At 44.3% G+C, this 15,778-nt stretch overlaps 1 protein-coding gene across 1 annotated transcript in view; it reads left to right on the top strand.

Moving 5' to 3' along the window:
* Window positions 1–15,559, top strand: part of POP1 (POP1 homolog, ribonuclease P/MRP subunit) — a 34,299-nt gene extending 18,740 nt beyond the window's left edge. Inside the window, exons 12-16 of the mRNA XM_006191955.3 lie at window positions 4,141–4,256; window positions 6,273–6,464; window positions 7,575–7,729; window positions 12,169–12,498; window positions 13,442–15,559. Of these exons, the coding sequence (XP_006192017.2) occupies window positions 4,141–4,256; window positions 6,273–6,464; window positions 7,575–7,729; window positions 12,169–12,498; window positions 13,442–14,084 (1,436 nt within the window). The 3' untranslated portion in view covers window positions 14,085–15,559. The remainder of the gene's footprint in view (window positions 1–4,140; window positions 4,257–6,272; window positions 6,465–7,574; window positions 7,730–12,168; window positions 12,499–13,441) is intronic.
* Window positions 15,560–15,778: the final 219 nt, after the last annotated feature.

Genomic DNA, 15,778 nt, shown 5'->3' with positions numbered 1-15,778 from the left:
CTCTCTTCTCTTGTGATTTGGTGACTGTTTTTGGTATTGTGTTTGGATTCCTTTCTCTTGTGTGTGTGTATCTGTTACAGGTTTTTGGTTTGTGGTTACCATGAGGTTCATATAAAATAATGTATATGTGTATGTATGTGATTATTTTAAGTTGATGATCTCTCAAGTTCAGACACCTTCTAACAACCCTATATTTTTACTCCCTCCCATGTTTAATGTTTTTGACATCATATTTTACATCTTTTTGTTCTGTGTACCCCTTGGCTACTTATTGTAGATACGGATGATTGTTTTTTTTTACTTTGGTCTTTTAACCTTTAATTTTTACTTGTCTGTAAAACTCTTATTCTCTCCTTCAAATCTCAGGCCTTTCTGGGCAGCATATTTTTGGTTGTAGGTTTTTTTTTCCTTTTATCACTTTAAATATATTGTGTCACTTCTTTCCGGCCTGCAAAGTAGGAAGGCAGCTAATGGTCTTATGAGCATCCCCTTTTTCCTTGTACTTAACTAGTTGCTTTTCCTTTGCTGTTTTATGATTCCCTTTTTTAAATGTAATTTTTACCATTTTAATTGCAGTGTGTCTTGGTGTAGGCCTCTTTGCGTTGGTTTTCTTTGGGACTCTGAGTGCTTCCTGGACCTGGATGTCTGTTTCCTTTCCCATGTTAGGGAAGTTTTCAACAGTTATTTATTCAAATAAGTTTTCTGCTCCTTTATCTTTTCTCCTCTGGGACCCCCATAATGTGAATGTTAGCACACTTAATGTTGTTTTAGAGGTCTCTTAAACTATCCTTGTTTTAAAAACATCTTTTTCTTTTTTCTGTTCATCTTGAGTGACTTCCATGACTCTGTCTTGCAGTTCTCTGCTCCGTTTCTCAGTATCATCTAATCTTCTGTTGATTCCTTGTAATGTATTTTTTTCCCCAGTTATTTGTATTCTTCAGATCTGTGGTTTTTCTTTACATTTTCTAACTGTTTGTTAAACTTCTCACTTTATTCATCCATTCTTTTCACAAGTTGTTGAGCATCTTTGTGATCATTATCTCAAACTCTCATTGAATAGATTGCTTAACCCCACTTTGCTTAAATCTTCTTCTGGGGTTTTGTCTTGTCCCTTTGTTTGGAACATATTCCTCTGTCTCATCATTTTGCCTAATTCTCTTTATTTTTATGTATCAGGTAGGTCAGTAATGTTTCCTGACCTTGGAGAAGTAGATTTGTGTAGGAGTTGTCCTCTGGGGCCCGGCAGCACACTCTCCTCTGGTTGCCAGGGCTGTATGCTCTTGGGGGGCCCCTTTTCTGTTGTGGTGGGGCTGACTCCTGTGGGTGCAGTGGCAACTGGGACTGGCCCCCGGCCCGACTGGCTTCCAGGCCCTGCTTCATGCAGTGGCTGCTGGCCTGCTACAGGCACGGCCAGGCTATGGAGCAGGTCCTGGGGTTCCTGGGACCGGTGCCAGCCCATTGGTGGGTTGGTCAGCCCCCGGCATGAATCAGCTTGATGAAGGACTCCAGAATGGCACTTGCCAGCATCAGTGACCTAGTGGTAGAATGAGTTCCAAAAAATGGCTCATGCCGGTATCTATATCCCCAGTGTAAGTCCCAGTTGCCTCCTGCCTCACCGGGAGGCTCTCCAAGATTAACATATGGGTCTGACCCAGGCTCCTTTCAAATTACTGCCACTGTGCAGGGTCTCAGAGCATGTGGAATTTTATGTGTGTCCTTTAAGGGTAGAGTCTCTGTTTCCTACAGCCCTCCTACTCTCCTGTACTCAAGCCCCTCTGGCCTTCAGGGCCAGACATTATAAGGGCACGTGCTCCCCATGCAGGTTGCCGGGCTGGGGAACCTGACGTGGAGCTTGGATGCCTCACTCCTTGGGGAGAACCTCTGCAGTTGTGATTATCTTCCTGTTTGTGTGTTGCCTACCCCGGAGGTGCGGGAATGACTATACTGCGTCTCATGCCCTGCCTACCTAGTGCCTTCTTTATATCTTTAGTTGAAAATCTTTTCTGCTAGTCTTCAGGTCATTCTCATGGAGAGTTGCTCTGTAAATAGTTGTTATTTTTGTACCTGTGGGAGATGAGCTCAGATGTTAACCGGACTCAGGTTCTGCTGCTCCTGCTGGAAAGCCAGTATTCGAGAGACAACTGTCGGTTGGAAAAGAAAAGGTTGCTTTATTCAGGAGGCAAGCAACCTGTTCTGCAAATTTCATTTAAAATGGAGTGAGTTTGAAGACTGTAACTTTAGTTTATTTGAATTCCAAATGGTAAAACCTTTTGTTAATTTCCTTTGCTTCTCTAAGAAAAACTTACTAAGGATTTTTTAATTTAAAATTTGGTGATCTTTAAATACATTTAAGAAAGGTGAAAATAAGCTATTTCCTTCAAACTTAAAGTCACAATTCTGGAGTTACATAGTTAATCAGAAGGCTTTTGTCTGGGCATGAAAGAGAATATGCTTTGTATGAGTCTTGGGGGAAGGACTTAGAATTACATTCAGGATTGATAGTCATTCTGGGTACCCTGAGGTACATGCTGACTCAGCTGATAGTAGTCTTTTTTTTTTTTTTTTCCTCACTAGTGAAGACTGTTGAGTTCAAAGGTCTTCCCCTTTGCCTTCAGACATCTACGTCATCATTATAGTATCACACAGAACAGGTTCAGGTAAAAGTAAGCCGTGTTCCACCTGCTCATCCCCCTAGACCCTGATCTTTTTACGGTCCCCATAGTTTTGCCTTTTCCAGAATGTCATATAGTTGGAATTATACAGTACGTAACCTTTTCAGATTGGTTTCTTTCACTTAGTAACTCAGTTAAGGCTCTTCCATGTCTTCATGGTTTGATAGCTGGTTTCTTTTCAGTGCTGAATAATACTCCATGGTCTGCATGTGCCACCTACTTTGTTTCATCTATTTCCTTGTGATCAATTTTTAGAATATTTGGAGATGAGATTGTGCTTTCCTATGCTTTATACCCCAAGTATTAGCCATCTCTTTTGTCTGCAGCCAAATCTGAATAAAATCCCAACTCTGTCACTCAGATCTATGGCGGCACGCCACAGGAAAGCCTTCAGGGTAAATAGTCTTTGATGGGGCTCATTCGCTCCTAGACAGGCCACGTGAACTCGTGCAGCACACGCGGTTACTTGAGATGCTGCAGCTTATTCTCTCGGTAAGGAAGAGCCGTGCACTAGAAAGAGTTGCTACTTCTAAAGAGCTTTCATCTCAGATCTTTTCATCAATTTTACTTTTTCTGACTTGTTGATCCCTGATATCTGTTATGTTATGACCCAGTCACTTCCAACTTAATCTTTTTCAGCCATCAGACCCACACAGGTATGTGCCATTGAGTGACCTTTCTGTGTTGATATTTTAGGACCTTAGCCTAAACTCAGCAATTGTCTGACTTTTTTTTTTCCCTTTTAAGTCTTCAGTCCAACAAAAAAAGATTCGCAAGGTTTTTTTTCCCCACCTAGTGTTTACATAATTATTTGTGGGACGTTTATTCTACCAATATACATGTTTATGACTGAAAAAGTTCCTTCTCTTTTCCCACGAGAGTACTTTTTGGCATGATATGGCTTGTTTAAAGGGATGAAACAATATATTTTACAGAAAATATGCTCATTTTAAAGGAATGGGAAAAGTATGTTTTATAGAAAAGAATATTCAGTTCAATAAAAAAGGGTTATTGGAGACTTGAAATAATGGGACAGAAGAACAGGGTGCTATCTGTGGTTCACCGCCATTGGGCCAGGGATGATATAAGGGCCCTGCAGCCAGCAGTTAAAGTATGGCTCATGCCTCATAGCACATTATCAGGAAGAGCCTCTGCAGTAGTGCCTAGAATTTGATTATCTTAAATGTGGAACTAGGCAGTTCTTTGGAGGTGGTTCAGTGTGATATTTGCATCTTTTACACTAAAAGTAAATGTCAAAGAAATAAGTTTCAGAGCCTTTGCTGTTTCACTGAAGATGAAACCAACGGTAAGAATAGCAGTTTCTACTCAAGGAAACAAACTCCTCTAGAGAAGATAAGTAAACGCCTGTAAAATATTGTCTTAGAACAACAGGTCACCTGGCATTGTTTAGAATTTGACCTCCCTGATCTAAAGAATGTGGTGTAAGGCTGTTTCTTTTCCCTCTTAGATAATGAGAAAGTTATTCAGCTGCTTCTGGAGGGTGTGCCTGTGGAGTGTTCACATAGCTTTCTTTGGAACCAAGATATCTGTAAGAGTGTCACAGAGAATAAAATCTCGGACCAGGTAACTAATGGTAAAGTCATGAACACAGGTTGAGTTCATCACTTTAGAGACCATGAAAGTTATCTCATACTTTATAGACTCCCATAGGCTTCCTTGTATTTTCAGCTTATTGATTCCTTACTTATAGACTATGACATTTTTCTGTACTTAGAGAAAAGTAATCTCTCGAAAAAGTTAATACAAAGACTTTCTGTTGAAATGGTAATCTATGGTTTAAATATATTTTTTTTTTTTTGCCCCCTTAAACGTTCTCTGTCTTTCATTTCACGGTGATTGCGCTCCTACCAGCACCAGGTATTGTACTAGATGAACTAGGTGTAGTTGAAGAAGTTCAGGGCACAAAGGAAGGCCAAAGAAGGGGTGCAGTCCAGACTAGGGAATTTGGGAAAACCTTCCTGGGTGGAGGAGCTGGCATTTGAGTGAATTCTTAGGTTCATGGTCAGAATTAACCAGACTTCTTGGGGCCAGGAGCCAAGGCTGCAGTGGAGAAAGGATTGTTGGAATTGAGAACAGCACTTAAAAGGGCCAAAAACAGGATGATGTGTCCAGGAGTCTCCAAGTCGATCAGTATGTTGGGATTAAGGGTAGGGCTGGAGCATAAAAGACCTTGAGGCCTTTTGAGGATCTGGACTGAAGATTAGGGCACCACTGAAGATTTTAAGCTGGGCCATGACATAATCAGATTTCGTTCTGGCAGTGCTGCGGAGGGTGGATTAGACCAGGGAAAGTCACAGGGGCAGAGAAGCTGGAGAGAGGGTTTGTGGTTGGATGGCCTTGAAAGAGACCCTTGAAATAGTGCAGATGACATGATGGGGGCCTGAATTGTGGCAGTGTAGCTGGAGTGGAGGGGCTGGGGTTTAATACAGATACCTGGAAGGTAAAACTGGCAAGACTCACTGGCTGATTGGAAGCTGGGAGTGAGAAAGGAGGAGGCTTGTAGGTTAGCTCCTAACGGTCTAGCTTTGTTTTAGGAGCTCAGCTAAAATAGAGCCAGAGCCAGGTCTGACCTGTCATTGCTGTCTTCCCAAGTTCTAACAAAGTGCCTGGCACGTAACAGGTGCTCAAGAAATAATTGAATGAATGAGTAAATGAGTGAACAGTAAATATTTGAAAGGATGAATGAATGAGTGAATGAACCGAGCACTGTGCGTCATTCAGCTAGCTGGGGAATGCAGGAGGAGAGTGATACAGTTGGTGGGGGGAGTGAGGTCAATCTCAGATATGCTGAGTTTGAGGGGCCTCGGGACATCCTAGAAGCAGATGTCCAGGAGATAGGTTTTGATCCCAGGGGGAAAAGTTGGGGCCAAAGAGATAGTTATTTTGGAATTACCAACATGGAGAAGGTACTGGCAACTTGACAAAAGATAAAAAAGGAGACTCAAGACCTGGTTGTGCGTGAAGGGCATCCATGAGTTAGACTTGTAGCATGGAGGTGGCTTGTGTGATTTTCTCAGCTGAGAGCAGATTCTCTCCCACCTGTTCATCTCTGATTACAGCCAGCAGCAAAGTCTGAATAGATGTTGTCATCTACTCCTTACAGTCCACTTAACAGATAACTTAGAGCATCTTCTATCTTAAATCATTCAGACCCTTCAAGAAATTTTCTCAAGAGCCAGAGTATTTTCCCTCTTGCCCCTCCTTGAGAAGTTGTTGTTACCTTGTTTTTACTTCATGACCATAAATCTTAACCAAAGTCAAAGTGGGGACAGAGTATCAAAATTTAAGATTAATCCTGATAAAAGAAACTAGCAGAATGTATATCTATTATTCTGTAACTTCAAATCATCTAGTCTATTCTAGCCCAAGTTTAAGACAATTTGGCGTTTTCTACCAAAGCTCTTGTATAGAGGAAAATCACCCTTGTACTTAAAATGGTTCACATTTATTTATTGAGAACACTTTTTTTCATGCTTTTCAAGAGTGCATGTAACTTTCTAAAGCTGCTTACAGGGAGGTGCAGTAGGATCTCCCAGAAGACCAGGCTTGTTTGTCTTGAATTATTTTCTTCCACTTTAGGATTTAAACCGGATGAGAAGTGAATTGCTGGTGCCTGGGTCACAGCTTGTTTTAGGTCCCCACGAATCCAAGGTTCCTATACTTTTGATTCAACAGCCAGGAAAAGTGACTGGTGGCGATCAACGAGGCTGGGGAAGTGGCTGGGATGTCCTGCTCCCAAAGGGCTGGGGCATGGCTTTCTGGATTCCGTTTGTAAGTTACTCTTTGATTCCAACTAACAGTTATAACATTTGAAGTACGTTCCTAATAAATGCCAAGCACTGAAAACATTCCTGACTGGATGCACAGTCTAGAAATTGAGTGCTCTTCTCCTGCCCTTGGAGCTATGGTCCTGGATATAAGATACCCATTCATAAAGCCCCTGGAGCCAGGTTTCCGTTAATAAGAGTTGTGCTGACATTTCGTGAGTTCTTGAGGTTTTAAAAGTGGTCTGGTATTTGAATAGCAGTGACAACAAAATGCTGAGGTTTTTTTTACTTGAAGAAATTTGTTACAGTTTAAAAGCAAAAGACTTAATTTTTAATGAATGTATAGAATACATTTTTTGTTTTTAAAGTGCTAACCATATATTCCTGTTTACTAACTGAAGCTAAAAATTTTATTAAAATCGAATGTGTGTTGTTTTCCTGGTTAGTTTAAATATTCCTTTGAGCTGGAGAGCACAAAGGAGATGTAAGGCTGTTAGATTCACGCAGGTAATTAATTTCAGCGATTATGCCTAGCACAAGGGGCATCCAGTTAATCACTTAGGAGTGGGAATATTTTTAAATCTAATTTTTAAATTATGAACTGTTTCAAGCATACAGAGGGTATAAGATACTGATGTAACAAATGCCTGTGTGTCCTCCACCCACCCCCCAGCTTAGGAAATAAGGCATTACAGGTTCATTGGAAGCACTCTGTTTATCCCTCTCCAGTGCCGTTTCCCTCCCTCCTTTGGAAGGAATCACTAGTCCTATTTTTGGTGTTTGTCACTATCATGCATGTTTTTATAGCTTTATTAAGTATCTGTGTTTCCCAAAATAAAATAACTATATTTTACATGTTTTCAAACTTTATATAACTCCTTGTATATATGCCTGTGCAACTTGCTATATTCACTTGACATTGAGGTTTTTACATATTGGTTGATGAAGCTCTGTTTCGTTCACTTTTATTATTGTGCGGTAACCCGTCGTAGGATCCCCCTACAATGTATTTATTTTGATGGGTGTTTAGGGTTCCCATTTTCGCCATACAAAGAACTCAGCAGTTTCACTGTAAGTCGGCACATTGACAGGATCTTTCCGGCGTTTCTTTTAGATCTATCGAGGTGCAAGAGTTGGAGGATTAAAAGAGGCCGTGATGCATTCTCAGTATAAAAGGTCGCCGAACGTCCCAGGTGACTTCCCAGACTGCCCTGCCGGGATTCTGTTCGCTGAAGAGCAAGCTAAGAATCTTCTTGAAAAGTACAAAAGGTAAGAAACTGACCTGTCCAGTTTGACATCTTAAAGGGAAGACACCTTGGCCAATAAAGTTTGCCCTGGCTTCAGTGACTCTTACTGTACCGTGTGGAGTTCCTAGATCTGTCAACATTCCTGAGACATAATGAAGAAGGTATTACTTGGGTCAGGTATTGTTCTATATCTGGCTTTTGTAGCCCATCCAGGTTACAGACGCTTCTCTGGGTTACTTGTTCATTGGTAATGATGAACACCTAAGCTGTGGATGTGCATTCTAGATGCTTGTTAATAGATTCCCAGTGTCGACCCCTGCCCCCTCAAAATGGAAATTGTGTGTTTTTGTAACTGGTTATAGATGTAGTACATATTTATGAAATTTTAATGCAAGTATGGAAGTGTATAAAAATACTTTATGAACTGGTATATTTATTCCTTTCATCCAAAGAGATAGCACTGTTTTTACATTTTGGTATCCATCCATCCAGACTGTTTTCTTTTCTTTTTTTTTTTTTTCCATCGGAGGAGTGGCCAGTGAGGGGCTTTGTTTCCTTTATACTGGGGACAGGAAATGCTGGGCATCCTGTATTTCCCACTCAACTGGAGGCTCCCGGAAGCACAGAAACTGTCTTATTTGTTGTGGCACCTGCAGGATCTAGTCAGTGCCTAGAACAGTGGGCCTTCTGTTTGTTGACTGATGAGTGGCTGAATAATTGAATGTTGTCTTCCTTGACTGTGTGCTCCACAGTCCTGCTCTCCTGTTCACTGCTGCAGCCGCAGACAAGACAGGCACTGCCGGCGTTCCAGCTGTTGTCTGAGCGCGGAGGAATGAGGGAGTGAGTGACCTGGGATACAATCCTGGTCCTGGAGTGCTGGCTTACAAGCCCTTTGAGGGCAGCCATCGTGTGCTGTCGGTCCTGTGTCTCCCATAGCGCGCAGTTGAGGGACTTCTCTGTGCCTGTTAAATAATCATAGACAATCATGCTTATTTCTCACCCTTTAGACTTTCTTATGTATGTAAATTTTTCGCAGACACAATTTTTTCTAAAGCATTGTATATCATGTACTGTTTTGAAACATACATAGTTAAATGCTTTCTTCATTCAGCTATGTGTTACGGAAAGTTTACCTATATCATTAAGTATGACTCTAAACCAAGTGTTGGCAAACTTTTCTGTAAAGGGCCAGATGATAGCTGTTTCTGGCTTTGTGGGGGTCTTTGGTTTCCATGGCAACCACTCAGCCCTGCCAGCGTGGCGCAGAAGCAGCCACAGAGGATGCGTAAACGAGCCAGCATGGCTGTGCCCCCGGCTCAATCTATGGACACTCAAATTTTAATTTCATATCATTTTCATGCGCCATAAATACTATTCTTCTGTTTTTTCCAACCATTTAAAAATGTAAAAACCATCCCTAGCTTATGGGTCATACAAAATCAGGCAGTGGGCCAGGTCTGGCCGGTGAGCCCATAGTGTGCCGACTGCAGGCTGGCTGTTCTGTGACTGATCAGTGGCCCCTTAGGTTGGTTCTGATATTCCACTCTGTGCTTCTGCAAACAGCTTTCCATGTGCATCTCTGTATATGTGTTTGACTTACTCATTTAGCACATGTTTGTTTAGAACCTGCTGTGTGTGAAACATCTCTCTAGGGCTGTGCAGTGGGCAGGGCAGGCAGACTCTGAGCTGCCCTTGTGGGGCTTATTCCTGATAGAAGCGCATGTTTCTAGGCTGAGGGAAGGGAAGGGAAGGGAAGGGAGGCTAAAATTGCAAGAGCAAAGCCCTTGAATGGGAGGAGGGGGCAGCATCCAGGGCACAAGGGGAGGAGGTGGCCTTCCATAGGATCAGGCTCAGTGTGCTCTCTCTCTCTCTGTCTTTGTTTTAATGGAGGCACTGAAGATTGAACCCAGGACCTCACACATGCTAAGCACGCCTCTACCACTGAGCTATACCCGCCCACTGAGCGCTCTCATTTTAATAGACTGGAAGGCTGACTCTGAAATGTGAACACAGATTATGTAGGTTACATTCTGTGGAGAGACTGAATAGTGCTCTCCTGATTGTGACCATCCTCTCAGTGAAAAAAGAGACAAGGTTATCAGCTAGGGGTAAGAAGGAAAGAGAGGTTGTTGGAGATTTGAGGAGAGGAATTGATGGAAATGATGTTCTAGGAGAGTGGAAGATAGGATTGACTGGAAAAACATAAGAGATGAATGAGCAATGTCAGAATTCATTCGACTTTTGTGTTTCTAGTGAGACCACTCAGGACTGTGGCGTGTTCCCCAGCCACGTTCTGCCAGTCGGGTCCTGGTGCGGAGTAGGTGGCGGGTTGGGTGTGACCAGGATGGGCTTTGCCAGGGGAAGGAGTTGAGGGTACATATAGAGGGAGTCACTTGTGAGCAGAGGAGTATAAGCTTATGAGTAGGGATGTGAGAAGGGTGGTGAGCAGTGATGAAGCGGTAAAGGAATAATAAATTCTGGTGGTTGAAGAATGTTGCCAGGGGAGGTAAATGGGCTGGAGAAATAGGAAGCATCGCTCAGTGAAGAGTACTTGATTTGAGATTTTAAGGTGGAGCAGGTGCTGGCAGTGACCAAAGCTAAGGTGTGACCAGAGAGTGGGTGGTTGAGGTAGGGTGAAGTCAAAGACATGAAAAGAGAAGAAAAGACTGGAAAAATTTCTGTTGGGGGCCCAGGGTCTTAGAAGGATGATGTACGAGGCTGCTGAAGCCATTGAGAATGAGTCAAGGTGGAGGGGAGGGCAGCGTGGCAGGGAATGGGGAAGCCCCGGGAGCTGGTCCAGGACCCAGCTGAGGAGGGAGTGCCTGGGGTTAACCGAGGGCCTGTGCTTCAGGGGAGCAGGAGGGAGAAGCAGATGGTCTGGGGGCATCAGGAGGACATCTGCCCTTGGGATGTGAAAAAGGAGCAGCCAGAAGCAGCCGGCACTGGAGAGGAGCTGTAGGGGAAAGAAAGCAAAGACCTTAGGCTAAATCCCGTAAGGAAGATTCCTGCTTTAAAAAAGAAAAGATGCGCACGTTGAGGATCTGATGTACCTGACACGTTGCTGTTTGTATTCATGTGGGGTTTTACCTCCGGTCCTGAGGGGGCCTGTTTTCCCTCACTTCTCACCAACACAGGCTGTTACCAATCCTTTAACACTGACAAAGCTGATAGATGAAAAACATGACAACTTACTGTTTTAATTTTCTTGTTTGCTTACAAGTGAGGTTGGATATTCTTAAGTGTTTTCACCTTTTTTTTTTGGTCTCTTTTCCTGTAAGTTGCCCATGTCTCTTTTTAAAGCCCCTGTGAGACCAGTTTCCCGAGAGTGGTTTTCACTGGCTATCCCTCCTGGGGGCCAGAGCGCATTTGGTTCAATCTCCAGAATATAGGCTCAAACTGAGCCCTCGATTAAGCCCGCAGGTTCACTGCCGTTCAGGGTCCTAGGGCACAGCACATAGTCAGGAATACATGGGGGAAGGCATGTCTGGGCCTGTCCCGGGGAGACCGTCAGTCAGGCGGCCCGTCCCTCTGGAGGTCATCACATACCAGAGCAGGTCCTGCTTCCCAGCAGCTTGTGGTTTTCAGAGGTTCTCCTTCACTCACACGTTGCTGGAAAGGTCAATTGGTACCACCCGTGTGGAGGGCAGTTTGGAAATACCTGTCAAAATTGCAAATGCTAATAAGACTTTTTACCTTAGCAGTTCTGCTCCCAGAACTTCATCCTGTGGGTAAACTTGTGCTCATGCGATATGTTCGAGATCGTTCACGGCAGCATCATTTGTAGAAGCAAAAGTTGAAAATAACCAGTGTCCTTCAGTAGAAGACTGTCTAGATAACTTAGGGTACAATCATCCAGTGAGATAAGCCTTGTGCAGAAGAGGTATTTTGTGCTAATAAAAAAATGGTCTCCAAGATGTTTTGATAAATAAGGTTAAGCAGAGTACAGTATGTTTGCCACCATTTATGTAAAAATTGGTTTAAAAAAAAGTATGTATATATCTGTATGTTCATAAAATATCATAGAAGGATATGTAAGAAACCGATGACGCCGTTGTCTCTGTGGGGGACAGCTGGGTCACCAGAGGTCAAGGGCGAGAGAGAAACTTCACCATCACCCCTTTTGCACCTTTTGAACTTGGAACCAGTGAGTGTGCAGGGGCATCACTGCATGGCTCCAGGGGCACCACGTACTGGCAGTCCTTCAGGAGTGGCGCCCCTGGAGTTGTGCAGTGGCCACGTGGGCGACTGTGTGGGGACAGTATCTATCACAGTAAAAACTGGAGAAAACAAAATAACTTGGCCAGTAGAGTTGGGTTATTATTTTTTTGAAGTCATATTTCATAGAAAACTTTTTTTTATATGTTTGTTGTTTAAACAGAAGCGAAGTCCGGTGGCCATCATTATTTTAATAGTCCAGTCCTAAATTGTTCAAAATTGGTTCTCCTCTTTGCTCTCCCTCAGACGCCCTCCTGCAAAGCGGCCCAATTATGTGAAGCTGGGCACTCTGGCACCTTTCTGCTGCCCCTGGGAGCAATTAACTCGAGACTGGGAATCCAGAGTCCAGGCCCGGGAGGAGTCGTCTGCAGCTTCCTCTCCGGGGGGTGGGGAGATGGGTCCGACCGGAGACGTGGTGCCTGGTGCTCCCACGCCTGGAAGGACTCGTCAGCTGTCTGGGGAAGCGGGCACCTCCCTGAATGACGCAGAGGTAATGGACATGGATTGCCCAGCCCGGGCAGGGCCTGAGTGGGCAACGAGCCGGGGTGCCACCAGCAGCCTCTTCTGTGTCCTGAGGTGAGTGCACACGACTTCCAGACGCGCTTTGGATTGTCTGTTTTTTTAATACTGACCAGGCTACAGGATGTAAAAGTTATTGTTCCTTTATGCAAAGCCCAAGTGAATTTACAGACTTTCTGGAAAGGAAAGCCAGTCCCTCAGTGTGTCCTGGAGGGCCTGGGGAGACAGCTGAATCCCATTTGACTTGGGGCATGATGCTCACTGACGAGGTGGTTTAGAATAGACCTTTTTTTTTCCTATGATCTGTTTTGTTTAGTCTTTGTTCACAAAGCAGTACCCTCACAATTGTGACAGGTGATGAATGACTCCTGCAAGTGTTCTTTACTTTAAATCACTGAATTAGGTGTCTTCTCGTCGCTTTTGAATGATCTGCATTGGTGGCCAACTAGGTCCCGTTCACGGTGAGCCTGTCATGACACAGCGGCTGCCGTGTGGCATGTGTTCCACTCAGTCCTTCTGCAGGCTGTTCGGTTCTGCGGATCAGTTTACCCTTTATTCTGTGTCCTGATTTTTAAAAATTACTCTTCCCTCTTGCAATATACTTAGTTTTCTGCACAGTAACCTATAATTTCATATCCTTCTTTGTTATTTTTCATAGAACTGTCCCTAGAGTTTCTTTTCTCATCAGAATATCAGCTCCTCTTTAATCCTCTCACTGGGATTATAGCCACAGATTCTGCCTCCCTCTCATTTTTCTCTGCCTTCAACTTCTTAAACTTGAATCCTTCACTCTCAGAATAGTAGACACATGAAAAGAAAAATATCATTACGAAAATGTGTCAAAGTGTATTTTAAACTTTTAAAAAATTAATGGTTTGCTCCTTCCCCCACATAGAGTATAAAAAAATCTAAAGGACTCCTAGAGCGTCCAGTCTTCTAACTGCGTATTTTCTCCTTGAATAACAATATCCTCAAAACATGTGTCTCCAACTTCACGCAGGAGTAGAAAATTACTGAGGCAGCTGTCGGCCTGGTGCGGGGACCGTCGGGCGGCCCGGCTGGGTCCTGGCAGAGGGCAGCAGGAACTGAGCAGAGAGGTCTGCTTGTCCGTCTTGGACTGCTTCCCCAGGGCCCTGGTGTGGGTCAGGCTGTCCCTGCTCAGGAAGGGCAGCCCCGAGCCGCACACCATGATCTGCATCCCGGCCAAGGAGGACCTCCTCCAGCTCAGCTGTGATCGGCTGTACCGCGGGCCCCAGGAATCCAAGCACTGCGACCCATTCAAGAGCAAGATCCGGAAACAGAAGGAGAAGGAAAAGACAGAGAAGAGGCAGAACAGAGGGAGCGCCGCATCCGAGGGCCTGGCAGACGGGGACCCTGCCGCCGGGCCCCATGCTCTGACCCTGGGTTTGTGGTCCGGCCCTCTCCCGGCTGTGACTTCTCACTGCTCCAGAGTTCTCCTGGGCTTTGTCACCCGGGGAGATTTTTCCATGGCCGTCGGCTGTGGAGAAGCCCTGGGTTTCGTCAGTTTGACGGGCTTGCTGGATATGCTGTCCAGCCAGCCAGGAGGGCAGCGGGGCCTCGTGCTGCTGAGGCCGCCCGCCTCCCTGCAGTATCGATTTGCGAGAATCACTGTTGAGGTGTGAAGGTCGGTTCACCTCCGGGCAGGGCATAGATAATAACTGTGTTTGCCAGTCCCTGCCATGGGAGGGTTGTTTTCACCATCTTCTGTTTTAAAATTTCATGTGAAATTCCTTAGAAACGAGAATTTTAAAAAATTATGTATTTATGCAAATGGATGAAATGTTTACATCATTCCAGTAATCTCATTGCCATCTTTCCCTGTCCTTGCTGTCACACTTTAGAATTATTTGGCACATATAGGCAACAGCTTTTGTATTTTGATTTCTTGGTCTGTGTAATTCTTGCTGAAAATAATTCAAAGCTCTGTGTTTTCTTGCCTCCCTTTTTATCAGGAACAAAGGGCTGTCAAGTCTGTTGGAAAAATCTTGTAGTCCTGTGATAAGTGACGATGGTTGTTTAATGATTTGATTGTTATGGAAGAGGAAAAGACCAGAAACATCTGGCCTCCGTACATGAAATACGGGCCCCCATCTGGGCCAAGTTCAGTTCTGTACTGTAATCAGCCTGCTCCACACTTCACACCATAAAGAAGGAAATCGTGGAAACTGTATCGCTGCCTCTTTTCAGGCAGGTTTGGTTTATGGCCAAGGTGTGGAGATGGAATTAGTGGTGGTCTGTGATTTTACGACCCCTTGTCCTGTGGTGTTGACCAGCACGGGATACTAGGAGTTACTTTTCTGAGCTTTTTGTTTCTGCAAAGATTTTTTTAAAGCCATTGAGGAGCATTTCTCAAAATATATTCTATGAAGTGTTATATAAGGAGAAGATTCCAAGGTCGGAGGGATTTGGGAAGCTCTGGGTTAAATACAGTGAAGCATTTCTTTCTAAAGGACTTCTGGAACCTTCCATGTGATAATGCCCATTGGGTTCTCCAGGAAGTGGGTAATAGTCTACAGTGTTTTCTGAATCTTTTGATCCCCAGATTCCTTTTGCAAAGAGCACTTTGTAGGACCGGTGTTCTTAGGGACACACTCTGGGAAATGTGGCTGTGCAAGGTGACAATTAATGACAAGCTACTTTTAAACGTTCATGCAGTCCCATCGTCCACCCGACCCTGGGAGCGGGTCTCATCCTGTCCCACAGGAAGGGTGGGATCACTGCTGCTTTTATTCACTTGCAGGGAACCTAGCTGCTCACCAGCTTTTAGTTGCCATCTGTGACTCACTCATCCCCTTACTCCATCATATTCCTGCCACACATTTCTAGCAGAGCGTCAGTGGCATTTTAAAAATGTACAGCGAGGTATTATTTCATGTGAACGCATTGTGTGTTTGCAGTAGCATCTGGCAATGAATGTCTTCAGAAGTGATAAGCTGGGGAGAGACACAGCAAGCATCACAGTGGCCAGTGAACTGTCTCATGCTTTCCCACTCACTGTGCCTCTGGATGTATTTGTGTCCAACACAAATGCAACTGAAAAAAAATAGTATAACTCAACGGTGTCTGTGAGCAGAATAAATGGAAATGTCACCTGGTGCTTGGTTGTTAATGTTTATAGGGCCATTCCTCATTTGGTCCCGAGGCTCTCAACCACATCATCGTGGCTTTGCTCACTCGATGACAGAAGTCTGAGCGAGCTGTGTCACTGAAGGAGCCCAGCACCTCCCTGGGGCACAGGGCACAGGGCGCAGCTCCTCTGCTTCGTGGTGGTGGGTCGAAGAACCATGCCTGAAAGGATAGCCGAGCATTTCCCACA

The sequence above is a fragment of the Camelus ferus genome, chromosome 25 (assembly GCF_009834535.1).
Source record: "Camelus ferus isolate YT-003-E chromosome 25, BCGSAC_Cfer_1.0, whole genome shotgun sequence".
Classification (NCBI taxonomy): Eukaryota; Metazoa; Chordata; class Mammalia; order Artiodactyla; family Camelidae; genus Camelus; species Camelus ferus.
This window is presented reverse-complemented; position numbering and strand designations above follow the sequence as displayed.